At 34.3% G+C, this 16,319-nt stretch overlaps 1 protein-coding gene across 1 annotated transcript; it reads right to left on the minus strand.

The window, feature by feature from the left end:
• Positions 1 to 15,002: 15,002 nt before the first annotated feature.
• LOC117215415 lies at positions 15,003 to 15,824 on the minus strand. Its single transcript, XM_033461800.1, has one exon. It carries the CDS (start codon positions 15,592 to 15,594, stop codon positions 15,091 to 15,093), a length of 504 nt encoding a protein of 167 aa, XP_033317691.1. The 5' UTR covers positions 15,595 to 15,824; the 3' UTR covers positions 15,003 to 15,090.
• Positions 15,825 to 16,319: the final 495 nt, after the last annotated feature.

Genomic DNA, 16,319 nt, shown 5'->3' on the forward strand with positions numbered 1-16,319 from the left:
TAATATATCTTTTATAGGTACGTGATTTATTAATCGTTCGAATGGAAATAATTATTCGTATAATATTCAAATGATTCTAGCCATAAAATAAATTAAAACGATACCTGTCAATGATATGCAATCTGCGTATGATGTCAACCTCGATCTATGCTTATACAAGAAATTTTATCAATCAATGACTAGATATACAATAATCAAATATTATAAAATTTCTTGAAAACCTTTAGGTGTTAATATTAAGGTGTTAATATCTTTAATATTTGCAAGTTATTGTTTAGCGCTAATTAGTTAGAATGTAACAAGTGGTGTACCAGAATTGAGATAATTAAGCCACACGAACAATCTTATTTAGATCTTTTTAATTTTTTAATTCTCTTTTGCTCCAATACTTTGTAAAATTAATCTTCATTAGCTACTACACATCATAGAATAACAAGAGATAATTTTTCTTATATAACGTTTCATTCATAAAATCTATCATTAAAGTATATTAGGTTAAGTAAAAAGTTCTGAGCGTTTTTCGCTAGATGTCTTTAGTGAGCCATATCTCACGATGTGCACATCGCATCGAGTCATAGTATACACCGATTTCAAGGTGATATTACGCATCAAAAAGGTTCTTTGTCAGTTTTGTGTTCGGTGAAGCCAGTTGTGTGTTACAGCGTTCGAAAATGGAGATAAAAAAAGAGAAAATTCGATACATTCTTCAGTACCACTACGACCAAGGTGAAAAGGCGGAGCAGGCGGCCAAAAAAATTTGTGCTGTTTATGGACCCAGTACAGTATCGAATGCAACAGCAAAGCGGTGGTTCCAACGATTCCGTTCTGGTAATATGGACGTCGAAGATGAGGCACGCTCTGGTAGGCCAATCGTCGAAAATGTGGATAAAATCATGGAAATCGTCGAGTCGGACCGGCATGTGAGCACTTATTCCATTGCCCAGGAACTGAAGATTAGCCAGAAAACCGTTTGGAACCATTTGCATAAGGCTGGTCTCAAGAAGAAGCTCGACGTATGGGTGCCACATGAATTGACGCAAAAGAACCTTTTGGACCGACTTGATGCCTGCGATTCTTTGTTGAGACGTAACGAAATCGACCCATTTTTGAAGCGGATGGTGACTGGCGATGAAAAATGGGTCACATACGAGAACAACAGCCGAAAAAGATCGTGGTCCAATCGCGGTGGGCCGGCACAAACGATCGCCAAGCGTGGATTAACGGCCAAGAAGGTTTTATTGTGTGTTTGGTGGGATTGGAAGGGAATCATCCATTATGAGCTGCTCCCATCGGGGCAAACACTTAATTCGGACCTCTATTGTCAACAACGGACCAGACTGAAGCAGGCGATCGACCAGAAGCGGCCAGAATTGGCCAATAGGAAAGGTGTTGTGTTCCATCAAGACAACGCCAGGCCGCACACATCTTTAACGACGCGTCAGAAGCTCCGAGAGCTTGGCTGGGAGGTTCTATCGCATCCGCCGTACAGTCCAGACCTGGCACCAAGCGATTATCACCTTTTTAAGTTTTTGCAAAATTTTCTTGATGGTACAAAACTGGCCTCAAGAGAGGCTTGTGAAAATGAGCTGGTCAAGTTTTTTACCAATAGGGACGAGGACTTCTTCAACCGCGGAATTATGAAATTGCCTTCAAAATGGACAAAAGTAATCGAACAAAACGGCGCATATTTAATCTAAATCGAATAATCTTGACTATGTTAATTTCATCGTCGAAATAAAGCGAAAAAGCGCTCAGAACTTTTTACTTCACCTAATATCTTCATAAAAATATCATTCCATACTAACGGTATATTTGGTGTCATACGAGATAACAGTTACCAGTGATGACATATGTAACTTTATAAAGATATCTCGTTTTATTATATATTAAAAGAATGTACTCATTGCTGCTATATTTCAGATGAAAAAAAAGGAGGCAATGATTTTACAGTAAAATCGTTCGTTTACAACTGATTCATTTACATTTCATGATAATACTGTGCATTCTGAATATGCTATGATTTGGTTTAAAATAATAAATAGTCCATTCTTGCATACTATTGCTCCAGCTTTACTTGTATTTTCGATATTGGTATAAATAGAAAGACAATTAATGTCGTTCGAGTCTATTTTCGGATCATTTATATTACGTTTAATCCATATAGTTATTATATGAGACATAGTATCGTAAAATTTGGAAGAATAAAACGTTCGTACAGGATGTACATTTTATAAGAACTCCAACACATCTGCGTGTGCACCTAAAATACAAACGGATAGTGATTGTTCATAAGTTTATATACATTATCTAATGTCAATCGAAGGTATCAATTCTTTTTCTCCATAAGAGTACTTTTTCATTTATATGTGTTCAAAAATACATGTGTTCAACCGTGAAGCATATGTCACCTACAACGAAAAAGAGTTTTCCTATACTTAATATTTCCTTTATATACCTATGAAAGTCTATTCTTCGCGTAGTATGAAATTATGAATAAATCTGGAATATTGTTCAATCTGAAAAGAAAAATAACTTATTGACATCATTCATTGATACGAGATTCAGAATGTTTGTTTTGTCTTGCAGAGAAAGAAGGCAGCCCTTTCTTTTAATGTGAAATAAAAAGCGAAAATTTGAAAACAGATTTTTTGGAAATTTACTTGCAAATATCGTTTTCAATATCGTGATTTTCTTCCCAATGGTACTGTACTTTCAAATTTTCCAGTATCCCTCTAAAAACAAAAAGTCGAACCTCGTTATTATTAACATAGGCATTACAAGGAAGAGAAGTATTAGAAAGCAGCTCCTTTTTATTATGGATTTCTTTATAATCCTGTAAATAAGAAATTCCGGAAATTTTTTCCTAAAGAATTTAATTCTTGTGTTTTGATTGATAATTATTACACTACATACTAACTTTTCGCACACTGTTCGCGTCTAACAATTTCCTAATAATAACTACTTCAAAATTACATATGTTCTTGCACGAATTCAAAAGTACGTATGATACAATTACAATTGATTCTAAAATAATAATTATTTAAAGATATTAAGATACTAATTAAACGTTTCACTATATTTCAAAATCTGGAACAACAAATTTTTATTTATAAAAAATGAAACTGTGTTTATATATTCTTTGTCATGATGCTATTTCTTATTACCATGTCGACATTTTTTAAAATTCATTTTGTTATCTCTACGCAATATGAAAATTCATATACTGCTTAATATTTTTTACATATTATCCATCCACCGCATGATATCTCCTGAAAAATCAAAATATTAATGTTATATTATTACAATGCTTTTTAAATTTCAATTTTTGACAAATTTGAAATCCAATATATTTTGCACAATTATTATTTATCAAAAAATTCTAAGTTAGTAACTTTCTTTTCAAATGGCAAATAACATATACTTTGACTTACCTGTAACTTTTTGTTCCTAATCATCATTTCCTCTTATAGAACATCATTATTGTTCTTATAATTACTACCAGTGTCATAGATATTGTAGTGGCTACAACTGAATTAATAGAAAATGATAAATAACTGTGTATAACACTAACACATAACTGTGTATAACAATGACACATAACTTTTACTTACATATCAGTCGATAAGGGATTACTGTGATATCCTGTTGATGTTTCTTAAGGCACTTGATTAGGTGCGATACGGTATCATTCCTTATGGTATACTGTAGATAAGTATTTTAGAAAATAACAAGAATAAATCTAAATTATTCAGAGGTTCCAGTTTCGGCTTAGACATAAATACAGGACCATTTGCAAAGAAGAAAGGGTGCGTTTCTACAGCCTCGTTATAGTAACCATGAATACCAATCTCTGAATTACTGGTTACTAAACATAAATATCCTATAAAATTTAATATATTTCTTTAATTTTTAATACATACATGAGTTAGTAGTTCTAAATTATGAATCATCCTACCTGTGATATTACACTTTTCCTTATAATATCATCACTCAAGTGAACAACATTAAGATCATGTAAACCATGTCATCCTATCTTACTGTGAAGATACTTAGTTATGTTATCTAACGTTACAAAAATATCATCAAATTCAAGTCCTTTTATTCACATCACATGGCCACGGCGATGTGGTTCTTCGTTATATAATGTTCTAAAATTTGTCGTATATATAGGATGTACAAACCGTGATATCAAGGTATCAGTTCTTCCTTCCCAAGGGACAGTTTCATTAAAATTCTGATAGAAATAAAGATTAATTATTAATATTCTAACAATCATATATGTTAAATACATTATAGTCAACGATATATACCTGAGCGAATGTAGGGGTGATTTCTTGATAATTATAAATGTCGTCAGCCCACATCATTGTGCCACTTCTTTGTACTCCAGCCTCTAGATTAACAGCCTAAACAAACATACAAAATTTTATAGAAGCTGTACAAAATATAGTATATACGCGCAATATTGAAGCGTTCAAGGGGATATAAAGGTAATGTACATCACATACACGTGTACTCTCATGCAACAAAATACAATTAGATTTAATAGTATAAGCTCTTTTATTCATCATAATAGATTGGAAATTTAAGTGTCTTACGAGGGTGAGTAAAAAGTTACCCGCTCTGTCGGTGTAGAATTTATTTTAAGCAATTGTCAAAAAAGACATACATCATTTTTTGACATAATCACTCAATTTCTGTATACACTTTGTCCATTTGCTGAAGGACCTTCGTATTTTCTCGTTAAAAAATGTTTTGGGCTTAGCTGCGAACCACGAATGCATCGTCGTCTTCACCTTTTCATCAGCTTTCTCGGCATCCATCTCGCACAAACTTTTTAAAACCCAAATCTGTCGTGCACTATTGCATAAGCAGAGCCGTGGCTGATTTGCAAATGATTTGCCACATTATCCAGTGTCACTCGTCTATTCCATAGATAGCACGTTCAATGTTGTCATCGTGGATGTGGACGGGCGTCCAGCTGTTTTTTCATAACACTTGTGCGATCTTCTTTGAACTTTTGTGCCCATTCAAACACACTTCGTGACAAAACACTTTCTCCATAATGTGCATTAAATCTTTGATAAATATAGGCATCAAACATAACCCTCCGACCACAAGAAACGAATCACAGCATCCTGCACTGTTTTCCTGCAAATCACCATTGCAAAGCGCCATTACTCGCGCAACGGTCACAAACGAATTGACGTAACACAATGAAACCTACGCAGCAGCACTGAACAGATATTGACGTCATACGAAGAGTGCAGATGGATCAATACGGTCGACAGAAGTTTTAACTATCTGGAGTGCGGATAAATTTTTACCGAGAGTCGTATAGGAATCTATAATCTGTAAGTACACCTTTGGCTGAATGGAAATTTCTCTTACATATAGTCAAAAATGCAGAAACAGTGTATTGAATTTGAAAGTGATAAAAAATAAGCGAAGTTTCGAGGTTGCATGTGATTGCATGAGTACACAGGACGTTTTTAGCGAATAAAAAATAATTTTGAAAGACACGAGACTTATCTTGTATTTTATGCACTCTCTGTGTCCGAATCTCCAGAAGCTCTCTATCTTATGAAGTGTTTTAGATTAGCCGGAAAATTTTGTATGTACATGCAAGAAGTATACGATCTAAGTGGAATATTCCATTATTCTCTTGATACAACAGAAACGAAATTTACAGAACTTCTCAGAAAGTTGGTTTATTATTACCAAATTAATAGAATTAATATACGTTTATCATCTTTACATACCTAAGTCGTGGAGGTTTATCGTGCGTAAAAAATTAGTGTCGTTTCAAAGTTACATTTCGTACATTTTAAGCCTATAATTTGTAACGTACAAAACAATTTAAATTTGAGCTGTTTCTTATCTCCACAATAAGAAAATCCAACTTTACGTTTTTTACACAATGATATTTATGGAACAGTAATATCATATTATTGCATCGCTTGGAGAATGAAGTCAAGGTACGATGTGACCCTAGTGTAAACGCTGGGATAGCCAGCTGTGCCGCACTTATAAGCGTAAGACACAATACCTATTAAATACGAGGTTAATTCATGTTGTATCAGCAGTGGTCCGCCGCGGTCAGCCTGAAAGGATCGTTAAATTTTTAATCAAAGATACTGAAATATATCGATCGAATTGTATTGAAATTATACTTATATACAGTAATAATCTTCTATTGATTTGTGTATAGAAATATTCCAATTTATAATGTACATGTTATATGTATTTTGAGCAAAACTAAGATTAGAAGGAAATTAGATTAAATACCATAATGAGGTGTGAGAAGTGGGCAAAACTATTAAATTGTGTTTATCTATTATTTCTAATGTTTAAGACGTCGATTTGATGTTAATTCGAATTGACGTGTCTTCAGATACCGTATAGTTTGTAGTAACTCTGTAACTTAATTAACGTACAAGAATCCTTTCCACCCTGAGCATGTTCGGCGCATATTATACCATCAGTGATATCAGGTGCATTAGGAAATTTGGAATAAGCTATTTTGCATTCGACGTTCTTAATCACTGGCATTTGTACTTCCATTAATGCATTACGTCGTGGTCGTCCTACGAAGAAAATAAGAAAGATATTTAAGACTGGAACTGTTTAATTTTATTATAAAATTGATATCACTTACTATATCTTAACGCTCCCCATCCAGCAACAAGGGGGTTATAGCCGACGAAGTTGCTCTTTCGTAGGGGCTCTTTCGTACAAATGGGATATACGTACCCTGAAAAATAAAAAAATAAATGAAAATGCAGGAAACGAATGACCAAAAGTATGAGAAAGAATTGTACACGCTTTATGACACAATGTATGTGTACAATAAGAAATTTCAGGATATGATACTTCAGTAATACTCAATAGCATATATATATATATATATATATTTGAGGACTTACTCGAAAATGGCACCTCCTCCACCAATCTAAGAATGGCAATATTATGATTGTGTATGTTTTCTATTCCATTCATATGTGCACAATGTGCTGCGGTCAAAACATGCCTAGCCGTTATCAGGGAACCTCCGTACTTCCATAGTGGTTTGTCTGGGTTTCGGGGATTACAAAAACTTAATGCAGCGATCCATGGCCAAGCGCCTAAAATGCAATAGTCATAGTTGTGAATATACATAATTTTTTCTCACATAATGAGTAACAACGATTATTACCTATTCGATATTCGATCATACAGCAGACGATAAGTACATACGTACAAATACTCTGAAATAGAGATTTGATAAAGACAGAAATTAAATTTTTATTCCAGTGGAATACAAATTATTAAATAATTCTATATAATTTCTATTTGAACTATACTGAACTATAAAGTTCAAACGTGTAATTTCTGCCCTAACAGTTTTTGATCTCTATCCATATTATTACTCCTATATCAATTTTTTATTTCAAGCAAAAAGATACTCTTCCTAACATGAAGTAAAAGAAAGAAATAATTCAAGTTAATAAGTAAAGTTACTACCGATAAAATCATAGCATTATTATTTAGTCTAATTGAAATGTACATTGATGTGCTGTTTAATGCCTTTAAAGTTCATTCTTTGCAGTAAATGGATTATTATTAATCGGAAAGAAAGACATAAAACGTGCCTTTTTGATTGTCCGGTGTGGTACGTACATTCTGGATCAAACAATTTTAAAACATTTATACAGTTCAAAGATGCGTAAGAAAGCGACACCGATTACTCAACTTTCGAAGTAAAAAGCCGATCAAGTCCACCGGATTGCCCTACAGACACGTATTAATCCGTAAGAGTTAGTCATCATGTTGATAATAATTATCTAAAGAAATTTTTCACGTGAAAATATAAAATTTTAATTGATTAGATATTGTGTTAGCCATACTTAAGAAAGAAAATGAAAATGAATGAAATGAAAGAAAAGGACTACCTTCAACCTCATTTTTTAAATAAACACTTTGTCAGTTTTGCGGTAAATAAATTCTTAGGAATTCAGGACAGTTTTTAGTGAATCATTTTGTTTCGACCGTTCGCGGAGAGACGCGATCACGGGATAGCACGTCAACGAGAGTTGTAAGTTCCCGTTACGATTAAATAATCGACGCCACGAACTGATCGATCCCCTTATTTCGATTATGATAATAAGGGTAGTTCAATGAAATTCCACAGAATTAACACAAATAAATTAATGTTTATTTCAACAACTTATTAACTAGAAAGATATAAATGGAACAAAAAAAATGTAACTGCGTTTTGGTTGATAAGTAATGCGCGACATACCACATGTGTTGACTGTTCGACTTCTCGAAAAGTTCTGAACGCCTTTCGATTTTTTTCGTTTTTTCTGGAAGGCGACCCCCACTACGTTCGGATCACGCCACATTCTTTTACTGCGAGGTAAAATACGGGCCACGAGTCGACGTTTCTGGAAGTCGCCCTGCTTAATGAACCACGCGCTTGCCACTACAATGTTTGTTTGCCGGGCAGACGCGATGATCCGTCTGCGACATTATAGTGGCGCTATCGATAGTTAAGAATATGACCTATGGTAAGCCGCATGGCGTAACATTCTCCCCCCGTTGAGAGGGTACCGATCAAACTAGCGAGGTGTGGTTGAAGTTCCCATCTTATTTCGTCTCGGTGGCTAGTTGTTCGGGTTTCTCGAGATCGGGTTGAATTGGCAGTGGGACAAGCCTTTTGACGCCCCTATCCAAAATGCTCTTTGCCGTCTGAACTGTAGCTGTCCGGATGACACCATCGGCGCCTGGATGAACCTTGATAACTCGGCCCAGAGGCCAATGCATGGAGGGAACGTTGTCCTCTCTGAGGATGACGATTGTGCCCTTTTGGATGCTGTGTCCACCCTTGCTCCATTTATTGCGGTTGGTTAGCTCGTTCAAATACTCCTTATGCCAGCGGTTCCAAAAATGTTGTTTAAGCTGTTGGATATGTTGCCATTTGGAGAGTCGGTTCGATGGAATGTCTCTGAAATCTCGATCACGTAAGCACATTAATGAATCGCCAATGAGGAAATGTCCGGGAGTGAGGGCTAGGAGATCATTTGGATCGGTGGAGATAGGAGTTAGCGGGCGGGAATTGAGGACTGCTTCTATTTCTATGATAAGAGTATTACGGTGTTAAGCTCATATGTTTCTGTTTCTCCACTCGCGCTGCGCCATAATATCCTTTGATATTTCCGATCCTCTGGTCGTACGAGGAATTGCCGATACATTTTCTCGATGTCGCCAGTGAGTACGTACTGATGAGCGCGGAATCTAATTAATATACAAAATAAATTGTGAATTGATTCGAGAATATAGGATTTCCCCATTTTCATGATTATCGTGATTTTTGTATAAATATATTTTTTAACATACTAATAATTGGGTACTTATACTAGCAAAGTCGTTGAGTAACAAGCCACTGATGCTAACACAAATAGCATTGTCGTAATTAAATATTTCTAAATATTCATTTTTCATTTTGAACCTGTAGAAACAATTTATTATATATACTATTAGCTAAGAAATTGCATATTTAATTAAGTCGAAATATAAAACTTAGTTATTTTGATAATTTAGAAAATAAAAAACTGACAAACATTTCAATTTAATTTATGGTTGGAAGAAAAGACAGTTATTTTTCATTAATTGAAATATTGCAATGCAGAGTACTTTCCAAAATACGCCGAGAGTATTCCTGATGGTGAAACGAGCGTTGCTTCATCGAACGCAGCTAAAGAAAACAACATCTATGTAGTTGGTGGTACGATGCCTGAAATAGAGGGCGATAAATTGTACAATACCTGTACTATTTGGGGTCCCGATGGAACTTTGATAGCAAGACACCGAAAGGTAAGTAATATAGTCCTTTATGGCTTTGAATTTGAAAATATCGGGGTGAAGAAAGTGACTCTATCTAGGAATAATTTAGGAATATACATATGTACATACGTATACTATAACCAATTCTATAATTTACGGTTTATAAAATACGTTATGATACGGGAAACGCCCATTTTTGTTGTAATGTGTTTGTTGTTGTATAAAATTTTCACATACTTAAAATATTATTATACTTATTTTTTCTCCTTTTTAAACATTATTAAATGATAAGATTTTTTAATAAAAGAAAGTGATAAAAACGCTGTCAGTTATTAAATAAAAAATAATTAAAGTTTAGGAGTTGGTAACTTTGATATTAAATTACAAAAGTTGCAGCAATATAATTAGCGACCACATTTTTATGTTATTAGGTACATCTATTCGACATCGACATTCCTAATAAGATTACTTTTCGAGAGAGTGATTCACTCAGTCCTGGTAACTCCCTAACGACGTTCGATGTGAAGGGCTGCAAAATAGGTATTGGCATTTGCTATGATATTAGATTCGATGAAATGGCACGCATTTATCGGAACAAAGGTACAGTAACTTAATCGATCAATACTTAACTAGCAAAAAATTAAATATCTTTCTTAAATATATTCTATATAAAATTAATATAATCTGTAACTCTGTATAAAAAGAAGCTTAATTTAAAAAACCAGTATATTTGCTGAAAATGAAACAAATAAAAGAATTAAAAGCACAATAAGAGGACTGTCCTCTCATATTCAGAAATGATGGAATGTGAACCGTGCAACTACGAAGTTAATTGGTATTCGGTGGCTTCATATTTCCTGCTTCTCTGGGTTAGGTTGCCAAATGCTGATATATCCAGCGGCATTCAATATGACCACTGGACCACTGCACTGGTCATTACTTCAGCGTTCCAGAGCGAATGATAATCAATTATACGTTGCCTGCATATCACCAGCTCGTGTTCCTTAAGCAAGTTACGTCGCATGGGGACATACACAGTTGACCAATCCCTGGGGAAAGATTCTTTACGATTTGGAAACTCAAGAGAATATGGCAGTCACCGATATCGGTAATTTACAGCTTAAAATTAAAAGCGAGAGATCCATGATGTAATTAATTTTTAGTCTCGTTAATTTATCGATTTAGCCATCTTCCTCTGTATTTGTTGAATTTATTAGTAAGCATTACTTATTACTTCGTATGTTTCTTTTTTCTATCAGATGTAAAAGTTGTTGAGGAAGTAAGGGCTCAGATACCTACATTTTCTCAGAGACGTACAGATTTGTACGACACTGTCTGTAAGAAGGAGTAACTCTACACTAAAACAGAAAATGTTTTTTTATAATATTTCTACTACGATATCCTTTTTTTGTGAATTATTACTAATTTCTTATCATTTGTACTAAATGAATGACTCAATTAAGAAAACTAAAACGTTATAAATAATAATCTGTATATCTTGTGTATCAACATGTAATTGGATATTATAATAATATAGGAATGCTATAATAATATAGGATAATAATATAGGAGAATAATAATATAGAAAAAAATACATGCTTTTAAACACCTTTAATATCGATCACATAAATTGTTATAATTCACAATGATTACGCATACATAAAAGACCCCTTGATAGTAAAATTTACGATCAAAAGGCAATTACGTATCGTTTAACAACACTTCTTATATATAAACATCAATTCGAAGTTATCAGCTTGGAGAAATTGGTCGATTAATACCTGTAGATTGTCTGTCTCGATGAAAGAATTAAAGAGAGCAAAAACATGATAATGCCGCTAATATAATATTCCTTCTTTCTTGTATCTGTCTGCCTCTCAGGTCGTTTTACTAATTACAATAAGTAATTTCGACTTCTTTGCGCTCTCTTTAACGCATTCGAGACCGAAAGAAATTCATATCAGTCAGTAGGCAAGGGTATAATATACATATTTTATATATAACTTATGTAGTAATGTATATATCATGTTAATTTCATATTTTTTTCAATATAGAATTATTATACATATATATATATATATATATATATATATATATATATATATAACTGTACATAATACATTATAGAATAACATAGTATATAATTTTATATTTTAAAAATATGAGGCATACTATTTAAGATTGTCAGCAACAATTTAAGATTGAAAGCAGCGACTGATTTCCGTTGAGATAATAGGGGTGATTGAGTTTGTATAACACTGTGATTCACTGAATTATAAATTATATATTTCCAACACTTAGATTACACTGACGTAGAGAAATAAATAGTTAACAACTTGTCGCACGAAGATGTGATAGATATGTACGCTAGAGCAGGGCTCTTATAATGGAAATTAATGTATTAATGGACTTAGCACTATAATATATTTAGGAGAGAAGATGTATGTTCGACAACACCGAGAACCGACAAAAGATTTTCGTGAAGTATGCGACTCTCGCGCTATGTGTAGACTGCCGCGTTAGGCGTTAGTTTTTAGACTGTCTGTCGCTCTTTTTCTAATACGGAAGAAAAGTTCGGTGTGGGTGTGCCCCTGTGCCTAAAGAACGCGGATTCGTTGTTCCCACTTTCGTTAGGAAAAGTGAGGGTAACGCACCGCGGTGTCGATTGGTCATGACCTGCACTACTGCTCGAAGGGATGAGTAGGAAGTCTCCTACCATCGTGGTGGATAGATGACTGTGTGCGTGAGGAAAACATAGCTTGTTTTATTAGAGGGCTATTCGGATTTTCCTAATGGGTGCATACCCGCTTTCTCCGTGTTTTAAGTACGCCTAATAAACCCAAGGACCTCTCTGAAAACCGACTGTGTTTCGAGAATATTTTTAAGCTTTAGAAATTCTTCAAGACAAACGGATTGAAGACACATGGCGAAACAATACAGGGAAGTGAAAGTTATGGTGGGTCCTTAGGTTTATTGAGGGTCGAAGTGACGTTACGCAGGCTGGTTGTTGTCCGGTGGCGCGAGCTGGCGCGGGCTGGCGTGCAGATGTTTTAGGCGGCGTAACAACAAGGAAGATCCTAGAAAATGAGAAGGGTGGATTAGAAGAACGAAGAAAACTCGAAGAAGATACAAAAGAAGAAACTACAGAGACAGAAGTCAATTCAAAAGGTATATTAAATAATAAGTGCGATTTACTTGATACCGAAAGAGCTATTGAAATTAATGATACGGTTCAAGATATGAAATTTACTGAAGGTAGAAGCCGCACTCAAAATGATATGGAAGATGTAGTAGAAGATTCACAAGAATTATCTAATAAAACTAAGTTATCAGAAATAAGGATTGCACTTAACAAAATTGAATATACAAAAACTATTTTACGGAATAAAAAGAATTCATTAGAAAGAGAAAGAGGAGTAAGGGAAAAGAAGAAAATGTACAGACAGAAATTATTTCAAAAAATATATCAGATGATAAATGTGATTTGCTTTAGAAAAAAAAAAAATATATTATCCACAAACTACATTAGGAATTTATCTATTTTAGTGAGGAGAAAGAGAAAGGATAGAGGAGTTGATCAATAGACTGTGGATTTTGAAGCGTTTATGAAAAACTTACAATTTTAATAAAATATTCAATGTAAAGTCTTTGTTATAATATTCAGATAGATAGATGAAAAAAATACTGAATTTGCATAATTACTCATGGCTTACTGATCAATCATGCGACCCGTTCAGAGGTAACTCGAGTTGTAAAGGCGACAATTTATTAAAAATGGTATATCTGACGTACGATGCATTTGCTCATGTTAAACTATTTAAATAAGTATAAAAATCAAGCGAAAAAAATCTACTGAGAATAATGTTGAACTAGTTAATAATAATAAATCATATAGTGAAACACAAACCTTAAATCAAGATTTTAAGTTCAAAAAAAAAAAAAAGAAAAAAAAAGAAGAAAGAAGTTGATAAAATGACAGCAACATGTAGCAGCAGGCGAGAGAAAATAAGCCAAATTTCTAAAAGAAGAAACGATGCTCAAGAACTCGAAATTTCTCGAGTGGATATGCTAAACAACGAATTTAATGAACAGTTGAAAGAACGTGAAACAGCAATAGAAGACTTACATCAAATGTTAAAGCATCAATCGGAAATTCATAAAGTTACCTTAAATGAAGCAAGTTTGAAAATAGGAGAACTCTCTGATAAAATGAAATGTTTTAAAGGAAAAGATAGCCAGATACCGAAACGTAATGAATTACTCGAAGAAGAACAGAATAAATGGAGAAGTTTAGAAAAAATGATTACAGAAAACTTGAAGAAGAAAAATCCCGTTAGGAAACAGCTGAAGACGAAGTGAGAAAGCTTTCCAAATATAACGAGCAACTTCTAAAAGATTATCAAGAAATCCATAAAAAAAGAAAAAAAAAGGTAAAGAATTAAACATGTACCTCAACTGAAAGATAAAATCAATCGACAGGATTTATATGCGAAGAACATAAGAACACAATATATAGAACAGCACAATATGATCGAAAAATTGAGAGCAAAAGGAAAACGTGTACATAATAAAGGTAAAGATAACACATAATGTATCTTCACCAGGGGCGCGTGATCCAAAACTAAATAATAAAATAAAAGGTTTTGTTACTGAAAAGTTAGAGAGATTTCATGACAACAAAAGCATTGCCTGTGCATAGTGCAGTGTATCAATGTGCACTAAAAATGCAAGCAACGTGACGATTACTTTTAGAACACCACAAGCACCACGAAAACACAATCAAGATCAAACAAGATCAAGTTCAAAAGTGAAGTTACGTGAGCTTATTACTGCTAACGACCAAAAATTGAATTACGATCCCGAGCATCAACTCGCTGATCTTCAAGTAGAATGTTCCGTCAAAGACAAGACGACACAAGAGCTCGAGAAGCACATAGAGGATGTCACGTCGATTCGGGGTAATTTCACGTTCCGCACGCAAGGTGAGAAATTCGTACTTAAATTTTGATTGTTATTAGAAAATTTATTGAACACTGACAGAGTAACGATACAGAATGGTCAAACAGCACAGAAAAGAATGTACTTACAACGACTCGAGAGGTACTTTTTTATATCAAGGACCCGGCTCCTGTGGAGGGGCTATCGCTGGATGCCGGTCACATAGGGTTTCTATTACTGCTTAGCCATCATTTTGCTGGCCAAGGTATGTGAGACATAACCATCCTTTCGTTGCGTTCTCACGACCACCGTGACATTCCCCCCTCCTTAGCTTCGCTTTGTTCCGCTAAAGCGTAAGGCTCTGGTAGGGCTTCTAAGTTGAATGATCCCCTCATCTTCGTCTTCGGTGATATTTTGGAAGGTGACCGTCCTTGGTACGGTTGATGTTTGATCGATCCTGTTTACGCGAGCGGTAGGGCAGAGTATTTTGATACGTACATTTTTAGGAAATGATCGGCGTAGACATTCGAAAAGTTTACATTTGTACATTACATATATTGTTCCTAGTCCTAGGGCTATGATTCCTAATATTTGTAGTGTGGATATGCCATATTCCTTCAATGAATTTATGCGTCGCTCAAATTGCAGGGTACTGATTTGTGTTTGTAATGTGTCGAGGTTGGCTTTATATTGGTTAAAATTGTGAGTTACTTTTGGAGCTGTTTCTAATATTTTCTCTAATATTGGAACATCTGTTTCTTCGAAGCTGTATATGCTATTCTTAAATTTGATTTCGTAAGAGATATTTTTATGTGATCCTCCTATTTTCATAATATTATGATCGTATGTGATTATGCACCCGGTTTTACTGCTAATTAAGCTTGGTTGTCTAATTTCTAGGATTTTATGTGTCTTACATAACACGTCGATTTGTACATTTTTCGCAGGAATAATAATATAATGGTTTTCCGTCTGCAAAGGTACGAACGTCAATTCTTCCAGCTTGAAGACAGCAGTCGGGCAAGTTTTGACCGTCTGTCGATTATTAATTAATTCTGATCTGCATTCAGGTGAATTGATTCTATTGTGACTCGGTTGAGTTCTTTTACAAATGTGGATGATTGCCGTTCGTTTACAATATTTGTTTAAGTAGTGACTATCGACAAAGGTGTATTGTTCTGAGTCGGTTAGTATCAAATCAGTTTCTATTACAGGCGCAATGAATACAGAGTTTTGTTTGGAAGGTATCGGTTAAATTTTAGTTATTTTCCATTCATTGTTTTCCAAAAGCGGCACAGTTATTGTATATATAAGTTTGTTATCTCTTATCCATACCTTTAGTTTGCTTAGATCTAGAATTAGTTGAAAGTTTTGAACTGAAGGTTCGATATGGTTAGTCATAAAGTTTTGTCTCGTTATTTGGTCAAGTGTTTTTAAGAATTGTTCGGGTTCTATAACTTGTGGGTTTATGATTCCTTGTTTCCCTAACATAACAGTGTTAAAAATTTCGTCGATGTTTATATGGAGTTCTGATATGGTAGATTCGGTTTGAATTA

This window comes from Bombus bifarius, unplaced genomic scaffold (assembly GCF_011952205.1).
Source record: "Bombus bifarius isolate JDL3187 unplaced genomic scaffold, Bbif_JDL3187 scf7180000009582_frag, whole genome shotgun sequence".
Classification (NCBI taxonomy): Eukaryota; Metazoa; Arthropoda; class Insecta; order Hymenoptera; family Apidae; genus Bombus; species Bombus bifarius.

Coding starts and splice junctions, on each gene's coding strand:
- LOC117215415 (XM_033461800.1), bottom strand. CDS start 15,594: ATGAAAATAGGAGGATCACATAAAAATATCTCTTACGAAATCAAATTT.